The sequence below is a fragment of the Aphis gossypii genome, chromosome 3 (genome assembly GCF_020184175.1).
Source record: "Aphis gossypii isolate Hap1 chromosome 3, ASM2018417v2, whole genome shotgun sequence".
Taxonomy (NCBI): domain Eukaryota; kingdom Metazoa; phylum Arthropoda; class Insecta; order Hemiptera; family Aphididae; genus Aphis; species Aphis gossypii.
This window is the reverse complement of record NC_065532.1, coordinates 54190977-54207848: the sequence shown is the minus strand read 5'-3', so window position 1 is coordinate 54207848 and position 16872 is coordinate 54190977. Positions and strand designations below refer to the sequence as shown.

Here is a 16872-nt window from a genome sequence, read left to right as displayed (position 1 = left end):
AATTGCATGTAAATATGGTAATTGATAGGTGATATACCTTGATAGTTTTATTGAGTAATTATCATACTAAAAATATTTATTTATAAATATTTGATAGTATGATGACTGATAGTATTTTGGTTAACACTAAATATGTAAAAAAAATTGTTATTACACAAGCTTATAGATAACAATACAGTTATTAATTAAATAAATGCAGAAATGCATTTCTTTAAGCTTAAAATAAAAACAATTGGAAGAAAATAACTAATCAAGTTAATAATTATGCTAATTTGTAAGTTATACACAATATAATTAAAAACAACTTTAACAAAATAACACAAAGGTAATTCAATGATACAATTTTTTTGAAAAAGCAGGGAATGCTGAAATCTCTTATTTTCAGTGAGTTCACAAATAGTCTAAATTATGAGGGAGCTAATTTAAAAACTAAGAGTACCAGTATCCCCCAAGCTTTTTCTTCAAATTATACTTATGATAATATTACACAACAACTACTTTAGTACCTAAATATATTATTAAACATAATATTTAATTTGGAAAAATTAAACTTAAACAAATAAAAAAGACTAAATGTCTGTATAAACTATAATTTAAAATAATATGTAATTTACTTTATCCAGGTTCAAAGGATTTTAATATCCAAATTATTTTTCTTTTGATCTTAAATTTCATTGAGTTGTTATTTGAATGTCAAACATTTCTTGTACCGTATTGTGTATTATTTTTAATGAGGGCAGAAGTTTGAGCACTTTCTTCAATTGTGGATTTCCTTGTAATTGGTTGACGAGTCCGCCATGCAAAATGACTACGTGACATGTCCACATCACGGAATGTATTCAACATAAATATTGCAGTCACAGTTATAAGGAATCCACAAATAATACCAATAATGTCCTAAGAAGCATATAAAAACAGAAAAATGAACAAAAAACTCCAAATTTAATTTTATGCATGTATTAATAAAACCAAGTACATTTAATTGTAGGTGTTCCCATTCCTTGAATAGTATTGCAGATGCTGTTATTACAAGAGTTGTGAACATGACATAATAAACTGGTGTAACTACACTTGTGTTGAAAGTATCCAAGGCTTTATTCAAATAGTTCATTTGTATGCATACAAATGTTATCAACAAGACAATAAATATATAAGTTAACCAATTTGTGAATTCACTTTGACCTATTATTACAAAATTGTACAATAATATATTATATACATATTTTACTACAAAGTATAAAATAATTTCTTTAATCCAAAACAGTTGATACACACCTGATATTGTTTCTCTTATAGCAAGTCCAAGTCCTTTACACCACATAACAGTTAATGAACCACTTGTTGAACACATTATAACATAAACTATAACATTTGATGAACCATAACGAGGACCGAAATAAAAGAATATTGAGAAAATTATGATCAACATTATGCTAGTATATATAATGAAACCTAAAAAGCAAGGAAGACATAGTACATTAATTATAAAAATTGCAATGCAATAAATAACTTACCAGGTTCTGTAAGTTTCTGTAACAAATCTTCAAGGGTGTCAACTTGTTCTTCTTTTGGAGAATGAATTACCATCACTGTAGAACCAATAATACACATAAAGCAACCAATCTAAAATTATAACAATATTTTAATTATTTTGTATAACATAAGAACATAATAATAAATTAATACTTAAAAATATATCAATTATAATCAAGTTCACATGAAAAATCTAACTTCTATCCTTACCAACAAAACAAATTGCTTGTATACTGAAAAATAAGAGCTGGGAGGTTACATTCCTTCAAATAAAACGTTTTTTAAAATCAAAACTTAACATTTATCAGTTAATCACCTACAAGTTAGACAAAATTAGATACTAATTATTTAATTAATAATTTATTTTTAAAATTATTACACTTATTAGAATAAAGTTTCAAAATTAATATGAAGTGTAATTTTTTGAATTAATACCATCTAACCATAAAAAAAGGTGAAAAGGTTCATAATATAATAAATAATATCTTTTTAAGTATTTTTACTCCAAAAAGTGATAACAGATACTATAAAAAAAATATCCAACATTATAAAATCATTATATTAATCACTTCACTTAGAAACAATTAAACATTAATTCAACAAGTACTAGAAAAAAAAAGTGTTTTTCTTATCTAATATAAAGATACAATATTAAACTAAACTGACAATAAATATACTAAACAATATTAAGTTCCTATATATTAATAATCTATATTATTGTCAACTCACCTCACAAAATAATTACATTATGTTTATTTGTTTAAAAAAACTAACTTAAGCCTAATAAATATTGTTCTACAATTGAATGTATTAATTTTTATAAATCTAATCCGTGTACGGATTTAAAAAAAGTGAAAAAGATTTAAAAATTTAATATTCTGTACCTATTGGTTGAAAAAAGTGTCTGAAAATGTTAATTAATATTTTTAAATTAAATTAATTTATATTATCAATAATACAAGAAAGTGATGGATGAAAATATACTAATATTTATTTCAAATGTATAATACAATACATTGTAAACAAAAAAAGTAACATTTTAAGAGGATACTACACCCATATAGATGGTCTCTGTCTTATATATATATATAATATAGCAAAAACTATTTTGGGCGGGAAAGAACCAAGAAGACTAACAATCATAACTAAGAAACTAAATTTTCACCACAAAACTTTGGCTGTGAAATATGATTTTTTTTATATAATAAGTTATTCAAGTTTGAAAAACATAAGAATAAAAGACTGAAACAATAAGAACTATTTTTATACAAGTAATATCAAAAAAATAAAAATAAATACTTAAAAGGCAAAATTTTATTTTTTATGTGACAAAAATTTATTTTTTTAGTTATGACTGTAGCCTTCTCGATTCTTTCCCGCCCAAAGCAGTTTTTGCAATATTTTACCTTATTAAGATGAAGACAACACATGTGGGTGTAACATCCTCTTAAGTATAATTTGTTTAAAAATAATTTATACTATTTTAATTTCTGAAATGTATTGTTTGATTTTAGAAAAATCATGAAATACATAAGAAATCCCATTATTTTTCTATAGTGTAAATTCCATATTTATTAGTGAATAAAATTAAATGGCAATATATTACAGCATAAATATTTTTATTTACCACTGATAAATTATATGAATGCATACTATGTGTACCATAAACATGGGTGTGTTCGTTTACAGTTCGATCTAATTTTTTTTACGACATAAATTATCTTTATTAATTTGAATAAGTAATATACAATACATTTATTATTCAGCCTATTAATATACATAATTTACAATAGCATAAAATATTATTTAAAAAATTAAAATATAGGAGTTAGTCTTGCCCTCTAAGTTTTTAAGTATAAAATTACAATAATTAAATTGAAAACTAAGAATTTTCATAATAATTTCTAATAAAAAATAAAAAAGTTTTTTTTAAAAGGGTAAACAGAAACTACAGATGTATTGACAACTATTCATTTTTGTTTTGTTTTTTCTAGATCTTATGTATTATATGATTATTTCTGATATAAATATTTAAAATAACTAGAAACTGAGTTATCAATACACAAGTAAAAAAACAAGTAGGTACAGTGTTTGTTAAAAAAAAAAATTAAAAAAAAATACAAGTATCATTTCACAAAAAAAGTACACTCTGATTTAACATTTAAATTGAGTAAGTATTAAACTATGTTTATATTCACCTTTGCCAATAAATTAAGCTGTTCGTTTAAATACTTTGAAGATAATATTGCTGCAACAATGACACTAAGTGCGCCAAGTGGTGTAACCACTGAAGCTGGGGCAAAAGCATAAGCAGCAAAGTTAAATACTTCTCCAAGTGCCACTAATAAATAAAACAATAAATTAAAAATATAAAATTTTGATTTTATGAGGAAAAAAATTTCTTACTCATTGATAATCCAAACCACCATAACCAATTACTTAAGTATCCATAGCCACCATTAGCTGCTCTACGTCCACTACTTAATGATATTTGAACAAGAGCTTTTTTCTTTATAATAAAACTCGCTCCTAAATAATTAAAACAATTAATTAAATTTTTATAATACATAATAAGATTATAAAATTATAATATTCTAAAATATTGAATTAATTTTAGTTAAAAATAATACATAATTAATAACACAATCCTATTATCTAGTTCTTCCATGCGTTTCTTTGTTATTAGTGTGACACTAACTATAAACATAATACATCTATAAATGTCAAATGTATATTTGTATCTATGCAATTTTAAATCAATTTATGATGGTTGATTTTTAAAAATTGTTCTTTGGATGAATATAATATCTCATATTATTATTTGTTAAATTGCTTTTATACTTATGAATTTGATACCTTTTAACCAAACTTAATAATAACTAATAGTTTATTTACTTAAATAGTAAAAGTAAAATTTATAAGAATCTCTCTTATTTTAAAAATGATTCTAAATAGGTAATAAATTACCATAAAATCAAAAAAAATATAAAAGTACCCACTCTAATAAAATTATTATATAACTATCTTAGGGAAATGAGAATCAGGCTATCTATATTTCATTAATATTTACAGTTTTAATAATTTAATCTAAATTTTTAAGTTCCTATTGTAACTTGTACAACACATAATCTATTTTTGAAGTATAAATGGTGTATTACAATGTGTGTACACATAAAAGTTACATATCTTATTAATACCACATTACTAATAATGAGTAGATATTTATGTATATATATAATTGTATTTATGCATACCTATATATTTATCTATAAAGGTTATCAAATATGATAACAAATGGAATGTGTAAAGAATTAATACAGGAATATAGAGTTAATAAAAAACATTGTTAACCTTTGAAACTTATCTGATAGGAAGATTAAATGAGCCAAATTATTTATTTTAATATTTATATGTATAAAGATTCAAATTATAGTTATCAATAACTAAATTAAAATATTTATTGTTATATATTTTAACTTTTAAGGATTAAAACAAATTAATGTATAGAATCAAACTATTTTTTTTTTAAGTAATCAAAACAATATTCATATAAATAATCAACGAAATTGTTAAATTAACATATAATATCAAATAATAGGAATGCATTTTCAATAACTTTGGGGATACTGTATTATGATTTTTATAATATACATATTCTTAGAAATAACATTTAAATTTGAAAATATATTAAATAAAATAATAAACACTATAAAATACAAACCAATAAAACCACTCGAACACAAAGCAAGTCCAAGACCAATATAATAATCAGTCATATCAAACATTTTAATTGTTTCTTCCTTGTCCATGGTCGGTAAAACTGAGTTCTTATTTAGTAAACAATAAATTCAGATAATGCACAATAATTAAAATACCAATGCTGATCAAAACTTAGACAGTGTTGTATGCAATCCGATTGTCAAATTCAAGAATTGTATAAAAAAAATTACATTTAAATTATAAGGCTTCACCATGTTATAGTAGTTTACATAACACAAGTATTGAGATGGTACGAGAACGTGAAACAAATAGCGATTATTGATTAATGAATACTGTTAATTATTACTAATTACCATCTAATATCTACAATAATAAACACAGTATATTAGATTGTAAACAATAAACTTTAAAGAAACATATAAATTTTAATAATAGTGTTAAAGATAGTGAGCTATAACCATAAGCCTAAAAGCAAATAACATAAAAAATTGAACAATAACTATTGAGTATTGACAGCATTAATTGGTAACTACTACTACTACTACTATTTTTACCATTGATAATAGAAAAATCTATCCTTTTTACTGTGAAATGTAAAATATGAATTTTATTACAATCAGTAAACTGTTAACATTTAACAGGATGACCAAATATTCATAAATATCAATTAAGTCGTAGGTTATTATTATATCGCTGTCGTTCGAGATAACACTGTACGTGGAAAAAAGATAAAAAGGTTTCATGTTCTTATAATTCATATAAACCCACAGATATAGATAATCTATATATATATATATATCTGTGTATAAATCTAATATCTATTATTAGGTCCATTGTGTATGGAATATAGACGAACATGGATCTGGTAATGTGATATTATAAATTGTTATTATTTAACTTTAGTACAAGGTTGATATGTTAATTTATTTCAATTCAACATTTTGTACAATACTTATACATATTTGGTATTATAATATAAATGTATTGTAATGGTATAATTCTATAAACAAATTAAATGTGTAAACAATTCTAACGAGGGCCAAGTTTACATTTTACCTATTGTCCACAGACCTATTAAACATATTTTTATGAGTCTTTAAGATTATATGAGTATTTGACCACATTTGGAACTATTGATTTTTTTTACAACAGTGTTATAAACTATAATTAAATACAAATGTTTATAAAAACCCCTAACTTACTAATTAGGAACTTAAACCTAACTAAAAGTTATGCATAAATATCATAGGAAAGGTATAGACATAATATAAATTATGAGGTCTAAACTCTAAATATTCTAAATACTTTTATGAGTTTCATTGTAAAATTTGTAAAATATTCAATTTATTATACGTAAACTTTGTCACCTACAGCTGTTCGTGCAAGTTACTATCAACTATCAATATTTGAAGTGATAAAAAAAAAAATTGTTAAGTCCAATCGGCATTCAGAAATTGCTCTAGAAATTGTATTCTTCAGTACTTGAAGTACTTCAGTAGTTAAATAATGAATATTATAAATGTCAAATTATCAATAAATGAATTCTTAAACCATTAAAAATTAAGAGTTGAAGTATCATGTAGAATTCTACAAGTATCTGTGCGACTGTGCCTTATCGACACAATGAATACAATATAGTACACGATTTAATTTGCAGTTTTTCAGTACACTAATCGAATGAAAAACTGTTCTAGTCAAATATGAATCTCACAAATAGACTGATTTGGTTCCTACAGGTAATGATAAAAGTAACTGTTGTTTTAACTAGATATTGTCGGTTTTTGTTACTACTCTACAGATTATTATTTTTTTACTGATCTCTTTGTAATATTTAGTTTTTTTTTATTAATGCTTTGACATTTATTGCTATAGATTTCAGATTTACATCTTAGCATTTTCCATGATTGGGAACGAGTAACCGAGCTCAAAGAGTTTTGTGAATTAACTTTGGATACCATTAAGCCTGTTGCTGTATTAGCGAGTGGTATGTTTTCTTAGTTTATAAATATTTTTAATGGTTCAATAAAATTAAGTACTCTGTATATAATATTATAAATGATACCTACCTAATATTAATAATTATCTTAAATGTGTATAATTTTATTTCTTTAATTGATTTTATAATAATAATAATAAAAATAACACCTTAAAACTTTTATATTACAAATTTCCATTTAATAACATTTTCTACTTAACAAAATATTTTTAAGAATTGTAACGAAATTGTCGAAATCAGAATAAAAATTGTCTACAATATAAATGTTTTTTGTTACCTATATGTAAGTTTTGCTGTAATAAAAAATGTGTTGAAGTGTTTAAGCTTAAAGAATTCAAAAACCCATTCTTAATTAAGTGCTGTTCTTACAATGTCTAGTTATAATGGTTATCTAATGGTTATGTCTGTTCACACCCAGCGGTTTGCAGATTTTATTACCAGCAGAATTGTACTGGTTAATAGAAACTTAACAGAAACTTAACCAGACATTGTAAAAACAGTCCTAAAAGTGATATGAACCAAAATTGGAGGTTTACTTTCTGGTTGAAGAACACCATTTCATAAAATTTACTATGATTAGGTTAGATTAGAGCTATAATATTTATAATAATAATTCTAACAACACATACATTTTCTTATGGCAAAAAAAATATTTGTTTAATATGAAATTTAAAATAATATTTATGGTGAAAATTAAAAATATAATTAAAAATGTATTATTTTTTTCATTACTTAAATTGTAATAGGTAATTTAAAAATATATATATACAAAATACCAAACAAACAATATAATATTTATACCCTAATTAATTTAATTAAGTTTATTTGTTTTTTAAACAATTATGCTATGAATTAAAACTATAAATGTAATGGGACAATGGGTTATAACTTTTCTTTTACTTTTTGATTTCTACTTTTATTAAGCCATTTTATGGGATATTTGAATTTGTATTAATTAATTTATAATAGTTAAGTTCTTATTAATTATTAACTTAAAATAATTTGTCTTCTTTTCTAATTGTATTACATATAATGTTGCAAAAAATAAAGGTATTATTACTATTATACTATATCATTTATATGTTTTATGTCAATTCAAATAATATTTAATATTATATCTAACAAAATATTACTATAGGAGATTTAACTGATGCAAAAAAAAAAGATGGTATTGGATCAACACAGTATGAAGGAGAATGGTTAGCATACCATAATGTATTGACATCTGGAAAAGTATCCGAAAAAACTAAATGGTTAGACATTCGTGGAAATCATGGTAAAGTTATAAAAATATTAAGCATATTTTAATAATTATATTATATTAAATAATAATACATGTAATTCAATCTATATTTTTAGATAGTTTCGATGTAAACAATTTAGATTCTCCAAAAAATTTTTACCGGAAATATTCTGAACAAGGCCAGTCTCATCCTCGATCATACATATACAAAGTTACAAATCATGTTGGAATGAGTCTTAATATGATTGCAGTTGATGCTTGTTTGGATCCTGGACCAAAAAGACCATTTAATTTTATTGGAAACTTGGATGAAAATGAAATACTTCAATTGCAATCTTTAGCGAATAATTCCAAAGATCCTATTGTATGGTTTGGTCATTACCCAACTTCATGCATATTTACATCAGGAAGTAAAACTGTAAAATCCGTAAATAAATTACAATGTCAATATAGTTATTTTATACTAATTTTTTGCTTTTAGGTAAGGTCAATTATAGGTGAAAATCCAATGTCTATTGTATACTTATGTGGTCATTTACATACATTGGGTGGTTTGGTGCCACAAATGTATACAATGCAAAGTGAAGGATTTGCAGAGTTAGAATTAGCCGATTGGAAAGATGGGAGAACGTTAGTAGAATTAAATTAAATGTGAAATTGTCTATTAATTGTACATTTTTGTTTATTTGTAGGTTTAGATTATTAGCATTTGATAAAGGTTCATTTTCATTTATTGACATACGCCATGGTCAATGGCCAATTATTTTAGTCACTAATCCAAAAATACCATGGCTTACTATACGAAATATGGAAACTGAAGAAGATCAAAAGGCAAATATTAAATATATAAGGTTATTGGTTTAAAATTATTTTTTTTAAAAGAAGCAAACAAAATTTATTTTTTCCTTTAAATCATGATTTATTAAAAATCCAGTCCATAAAAAATGCGGTTTTTACAAGTTATGGGAAATTTATATTATTTGTGTATTTTTATCGTACTATGATTAAAAAAACTTAAAATAATATAATATGTATATTTCTATGTTAAAATCATTAGTAAAATCAGTTTTGTAGAAGTTGCTTATTTTTATATTTTAAATATTCTATACCAATAGTGACAAAGTATGCGTTTTACAGTGGCGTATGATGGGGAGGATATGAGGATATATCCCTCCCCAGATACTTTTATTTCGGTAAAAAAACTAAAAGGAAAATTGATTTGGTATTATAATTTATGAAAAATATATTTATTTTAATTTAATTTTTTACTTTATTGTCTTTGACAACTATTATTTTACTATTTAACTCATTTAATTTATAATAATAAATTAATATAATATTTTGATCTACAAGATTTAATGGTCATAGGGAGGGGAATAGCCTCACTAGAACGATAGTATATGAACTTATATCCCAATCCCACCCCAGAACCAATTCCAAATTACGCCACTGGCATTTTATATTATATAATACTCTTTAGTATCTTAAATATTATTCAATAAAGCTTTATTTACATTAAAATTCTGATATGATCATTATTTAAGTTACAGCACATTAAAACACATCATACAAAAATCAAATAAAAATATAAAATATGTTTGTGTTTGTAAGTTGTAGTCTGTATGCAATTTAAATATCATACATATTTTATTGTGTAACGGCCAGCTCATGTAACTTAGCTTTTTCCAATTTTCTTATCACATGAGGAATAACAATTTAACCTTTTCTTACATTTGATTAAACATATTTTAAATCCTAATAAAACTCTTTTTTCATACTAAATTTAATTTCTAACTTTTGTCTACTTATTTTAGAATATTAGCCTTTTCTATTGATCCTATTAAACACGTATCAGTACAAATTGATAAGGAATATAAATGGAGAAATTGTAGTAATGTGGAAGGTAGTCCTCTTTTTATAACTGAATGGGATTATAATACATACTCAAGTGGATTGCATACATTACATGTAAGTAATTAAAGCTAAAGAATTTTAATGTATTTAAGTAAAATTTGTTTTGTCGTCACTATAAAGACAATTTTTAATAAAATATTAAATTTAAATATATACACACTATTCAGAGTGAGATCTGACTTTGGCAGTGACCAGTTTTTGTCCTTAACAGTCAGACACTTCACTCACCTAGTCAATGGGCAGTCACTTTGAAACGAAGCAACACCTTTGTACAACCAATTGGCCTCCAAAGTTTTATCTCATTCTGAATAGAGTCTAAGTACAACACACACAATTAGTGTTTATTAAATATATTTAATATTTGTAATTCCCTTAAATTGTATGCAGGTTAGAGTGGAAGATATTCAAGGGCGTAAACATGAAATTAACCATCCTTTTTCTTTAGACAATTCTAAACCAGCACTAAAGTTATTTTCACAATGGCCACTTAATGTTTATTTTCCTGATGTGGTAAGTATGAATGTTTTGCTTTCATTGTAATAGTTTTAATTGGTCATATTAGAGTAAATTTAGTCTTTTTGTATTTTATTCTATACAAATTGTTATATTGTTTTTAACCTATTTTATAAAAATAAAGAAAAAGAATTATCTTTAACTATAAAATATACTCTAAAAATTTTAAAACTAAGAAATATGCCCTTAAAACTAAAAAATGTTATTTAAAATAAATTAAAATACATACATTACTGTATAAAAAAAAAATATAGGTGGTAGTGGGTCAATTATCTGCACTACTAAAATAGTATACATAATATTTATATCCAATTCAAGTACCTAACCTAACCTAAGTATTTAACTAACTAACTAATTTATAAACTAACTAAACCTATTCATACAAAATGTTTCTTATGCATAACCATCTGAATCTACTAATATTAGTCTATAATAGATATGTTTAATATTTAGGTACTTATATGTTTAAAAATTAGCTATATAAATACTTATTGTCAATTATCATACATGTATGTTTATAGTTTATTTACTAATTAAACATCACTGCTAAAGTAAAAATCAGTAGTTAAAAAAATTAATTAATAACAAGTATACGATTGTGGTGAGTATGATATGTTAGTGTTAAAAAATTGTATTAATTAAATTTATCATAATCATTTAACAATGATTTCATTGTTTATCTAATGATATTTAATGAAATTCTATTAAAAATACATATATCGACATTTTTGATTAAAGATAATCCTATTATGAGGACAACTTTCTTTTGGCTTGTGTGTCAATTGTTCTAAATGTATTTTTGTTAATAATTTTAATTAGATGAATTCTAATATGACCAAAATATTATTTTTAATAGTTTTATTATTATTAAATATAAGGTGTTTTTGCAGTTACTTATGATGTTTGTGATTGCATCTTTGGCTAATCTGTTGCCGCTTTTAGTTTATCGATTTGTTAGCAAATGCACAAAATGTAAGTGGTTTTTGTCTCAAACTAATGCCTAGCCAAGCATCTCTAATATTTTCAATTTAATATAAATAATAAATCATACAGATTAATAACAGAACACACCATTATAATATGCATATACATTTACTCTCATTTACTACAAATATTCTTTCAATTTATTTTTAGATAAAAATATTTAGTATAAAAATGAAAGAGAAAATTTTTCATTTTATTTTTGTTTGAATTTCATTTTCTATATAACAGAAGTGTTTATGAACATAATTAACCTCTATTAGGTATTTTGAGCTTTATTTTTTTCAAGGTACTATTTAACACAACATTTGAACTTCAAAACATGGTCTTCTATAATTTTGGCGTTAAGAACTTTTGATTGCAATCAATTTTTATTTTATTATTGATAAAAATAATTTTATTCTCAATTCATACAAAATATCTTGTATAATAAGCAAGTATCATTACAATAAGAAAAAGCCAAATTAAAAAGATACTTCTAGGAAATACAAAAGTGAGTACAATTCAGTAATGTGAAGTGTAGGATTAACATGGTAGGTATTGCCAATTTCTTGTAACCTATTGAAAGTACTATTGAATACTAGCATGATATTTTGTAGTTATACTGATTTATTCAATATTAAATTTATTAAATTAGAAAAAAAAAGCTAAATAAAAGTTTCAAATACCAGATATTGGGTATTTAACTCATTTCAGCATAATATTTTGGCGTGTTATGACTTTAAATTTTAGGAAATAATTTAACAGTCTTAAAATAATAATTCTGCACATACTTTAATGGTTGTACTGCACTTACTCATATTTCTTCTAAATGTTTTAACTGTCAGTTATTTATTGAAGCGTTATTATACAACTGAGTTCATAATCAGTTTTATAATAAATTTAATATTTTCATTTAACTTTATTTCAAATCTATAATGCAAAATTTAAATTATATAATTTTATTTTGAATATAAAATGATTATAATAATAACATAAAGTTTTTTTTTATAAATAATAAAATGTATTTCAACAAAATAAATTTTTTAATAGATAGAATCAACTATAATGCAAAATTATCACTGATCAAGAGATACTCAAGAAAAATGATTTTATTATCAAGTGTGAATCGTATATTTTACACATTGCTTTTATTTTACATTTATTTGTGTATAGGTAATTCGATCAATTAAATTAAAAACTTATCAATTATTATATCTTAACATGTTTTGTTTTTGGATTAGGTCCTTGGGCTATTGGAGAACTTGTAACTGACTTAATAGGTTGGGTTTTTCCTTGGGGCATTTATGTCAAAGGAAAACTTATAAAGGATTCTTTTATATACGCATATGGTTTTGGACAAGTAAGTTGATTGAAACTATATCAGTAGATTAATCAATTGTTTAAATATAAAATTTATTTATTAATTTATTATCATTGTTTTAGATTTTAACTTTTCAGTTGCCTCTTAATTTTATACTTAGTCACCGACTTGATAAAAGGTACCTATAAATTATTGAACTTTAAAATTGTTTACTGTTTTTACTGATAAATTAATGAAAATAATTAAATTAATATTATAGAATGCAATCATTGCCAAATACCCAATACACATTTATTACTTCGCCATTTATTTATGTGGATATGATTTTTTTCTTTCTTATAATTTGGCAAATTGTGTGTTGTCTATGGTTTTTTGGAGCATATGGATGGATAGCTACTATATTTGGCCCATTAAAAACATGGTCAATATTTATTGCACTTTGGCTTTGGAACGAAATACGAAAAATTACTATAAATGAGATACGATATGCAACAGGTAATGGTAGGTTATCCCAGACAACTAATTAAAATTGTCTATATTGGCTATACTAGATATTTATATGAAGTTTTATAGTTCATATTTTGCATGATTATAAAATTAAAATTTCCAAAATATTAATATTTGTTTTATTTTTTTATATATGTTCATTGAAAACAGGAGTTATGGAAAAACTAAATACAAATTAAATATTGTATAATTGTTTATTTCACAACTGTATTGAAGTACAATGTACAAACTACGAATACATTGTTGTTAACACAATGTTGTTGAAGTCCTATATTGACATTTGTTAACATTGTTTAATAATCCCTATAATTTAATTTATTACTAATTATTTAAATATATTTATATATACCAATACAATACATTTATTTTAAAAATAAACCCACATACAAGTATAAATACATTTATGTTTTTATCAAGTATTATTTAATATTAATTTATTAAAATTATTGTATTTTAATTTTAAATTTAATTAATATTTTTCAAAGAAATTGTAAACCCTATTAATTATAGTTTATAGATACCAAAATACTATAAATAAGTTAATTTAACAATTTTTGTTTTTTTCCTAATAATTGTAAGTCGATAGTCTTGAAATTAGTTACTTTATTAGTATTGTAAGTATGTAACCGTTTGATTGTTTTTTTTTTCGATTGATATTGAGTTTAAAAATAAAATGTTGGTAGAACTTGTGGTTTTATAGTAAATATATATGAAATTTACAAAAACAGTTTTGTTTAGCTGGATATATTGTAAATTATAATATAAACATTTTACTATTTTAGAATTAAAAAATTTCCAGTTAACGACCATTTAAGAAAAATTTGGTATTTTCATTCATGACTATATTTATTATAACAATTCATTCAAAACAGGCCAATGGCAATACAAAATATGTTATAATTACCAACTACTGTAAAATTCTAGTGATTATATGTATAGGTAATATCTATTTATTTGTTTAGTATACTGAAACATCAAACATTGTCAGCTTAAATAGTTATTTTTTCATATTATAAAAGACAAAATTTTTATAGGTAGTTAAAATAATTAAAGAGTTAAATTGTGTTTTATAACACTCGACAAATTATTGGTTGTTAAATTGATGTCACTTTTGTAATTTGTTACATACTAGTGAATAATTTATAAACTAAATATAACCAAAACACATAGACAATAAAATCTATTTACCATAACAGTATCTACTATTTACGTCTAAATTGTTGAGATCTATTTAAAGTCATGAAAAATTTCCTATTTTTTTAAAAAAAATATTAGCTGCGTGAAAATTTGCAGTGCTATGGATTAATAATATATTCAATTTCAGTATCATCTAAAGATTGAAAATTTAGTAGAGAATTGACTTATGATTTATAAATTATAAATAATGCATATATGAATTCAATCAGTTTAATTACCTGTTTCTAAATGAGCTGAATGTTATTTCATAATTTAAACAATTTCATTCAATTTAATTAATATTTAAAGGTATATACATAAATATATTATTTTTAGGTTGATTTTTTATCATGAACCAATCAATAACTCGGTAAGTATTAGGAATTTTAAAATAATGTTAGATTCTGAACGAAGTGATGAATATAATGATTTTACAGTATGTTTTTTTTTGTGCGTGTATGTTTAGCATAACTTGACGAAATAATACTTCTAACAGTTCTAACTATACAAAACCAGTTTTCAAAGAAAATCGATTTTTTTGTATCATGTAATTCAAAAACTAATCACTGTAAATACTTGAAATGTTTACCAAATGTTTATATTAGCGTTATATATAGGTACACGGTTAAAACTTAAATTTTCAAAATATATAAGCTTATTTTGAGTTATTTATAGACAACTAAAAATTTTCTATTTCTTTTTGAAATGTCAATATTATGAAAAACCTAATGAGGGATCGAGGTAATTTTCAATGTCTTTATATTGAACAGGAACTGCATGTTTGTTTAGTCTGAGTTTATTTTCATTTGTATAATCTATGCTTATAAAATGATTGTCACAGATGTATCGAGATGACAATTCCTTTGGTGTAAGACTCATTAGGGTAACATTTCCTAATTGAAATATAAAATAATTTATTTTAGTATAAAATTGTAAAATTATAAAATGTCTGCTTGTTATAGATATATAAACTACATAACATTCTTGTAAAAAATATAATAATTATATACTAATGCGCCTAGTCTCCAAGACAGTGTTTTAAATACCTTCCAAATACTATATTCATGGGCCTGGGTGAATACTGAATATGTTAAATATTAAAAATTGCAATACAAAAATAATATCATTTAAATATCGATGAATTTATTTTAGTTTTACAGCTGAATGTTTTGTTCAATAAGCGATATTTTCGACTAGAAATTATATATATTTTAAATGAGTTGAAATTTTAATTTATATTTTGTACTCGAATGTTTTATCGTAGTTTGTGCAACGTAGAGTGTGGACGTGTAATCCCTATCGGCACTTTTCATCTATAATATTCTATTGTGTTCAAAATATTTTTTTAATTTTTAAATAGCAATAATGCTTGGTAACACTTGCAAATATATTAATTGTGCCATTTAATTCATCCAGCAAATTTAAGAATGTTTAGATTTCCTAAAGATAAAGACAGATTAGAAATATGGAAAATAAATTCAAGTATACCTATATAATATAATTAAAAACTGAATTAATTCATTTGTATATTTATTTATATTTATTAAACATTTTTGAAATATTTAGTTTCTTTTATACCCATTTATAAAATTTAATAAAAATTCAGAATTTACGTTTAAAAACATTATTTTTTAGGAAATGTAAAGTTATTATCACTTGATGATGATCAACTTTATTGTAGGTATCTTTGTCAGGAACACTTTTCTTTGGATTCGTTTATGAATTTTAATAAACAAAAACTGACAATTTCTGCTATACCTTAAAACAAGATTCATCTTCTAATGGTAAATTTATATATATCCTTTTTTTAGTCAATAAATTCTAGACGTTTTTAGTAGAAAAACGTGGAATTTAAATGTTATATTTATGTATTACATAAATATACAATATAGTTTAAACTTTAAATTAATTACCCGTGAAGTAAAAAAGGATGGTCTAATGGCTTAGCAGTACATTAGGTGCTGTGTGGATCATTATTATATACAG

At 23.3% G+C, this 16872-nt stretch overlaps 2 protein-coding genes across 4 annotated transcripts; one reads left to right on the top strand and one right to left on the bottom strand.

Annotated features, from left to right (window-relative positions):
- Positions 1-513: 513 nt before the first annotated feature.
- Positions 514-5819, bottom strand: LOC114124955 (magnesium transporter NIPA2). The gene is made up of 7 exons (XM_027988408.2): positions 5255-5819; positions 3940-4062; positions 3732-3874; positions 1515-1623; positions 1276-1452; positions 977-1182; positions 514-897 (listed from the first exon to the last, which is right to left on the bottom strand). The coding sequence occupies exons 1-7, from the start codon at positions 5340-5342 to the stop codon at positions 694-696; spliced, it is 1050 nt and encodes a 349-aa protein (XP_027844209.1). The 5' UTR covers positions 5343-5819; the 3' UTR covers positions 514-693.
- An 845-nt stretch (positions 5820-6664) lies between these two features.
- Positions 6665-14405, top strand: LOC114124968 (transmembrane protein 62-like). Of its 3 annotated transcripts, none has more exons than XM_027988427.2 (14): positions 6666-6989; positions 7126-7237; positions 8388-8525; positions 8609-8910; positions 8974-9122; positions 9185-9343; positions 10307-10460; positions 10794-10916; positions 11810-11891; positions 12933-13055; positions 13124-13242; positions 13326-13381; positions 13463-13704; positions 13861-14405. In XM_027988427.2, exons 1-14 carry the CDS (start codon positions 6954-6956, stop codon positions 13887-13889), a joined length of 1824 nt encoding a protein of 607 aa, XP_027844228.1. In that variant the 5' UTR covers positions 6666-6953; the 3' UTR covers positions 13890-14405. The 3 variants fall into 3 exon arrangements, with proteins under 3 accessions (XP_027844232.1, XP_027844228.1, XP_027844229.1); XM_027988428.2 differs by having other exon boundaries at positions 6667-6989; positions 13463-13698; XM_027988431.2 differs by lacking the exon at positions 12933-13055 and having other exon boundaries at positions 6665-6989.
- The last annotated feature ends 2467 nt before the right edge of the window (positions 14406-16872 follow it).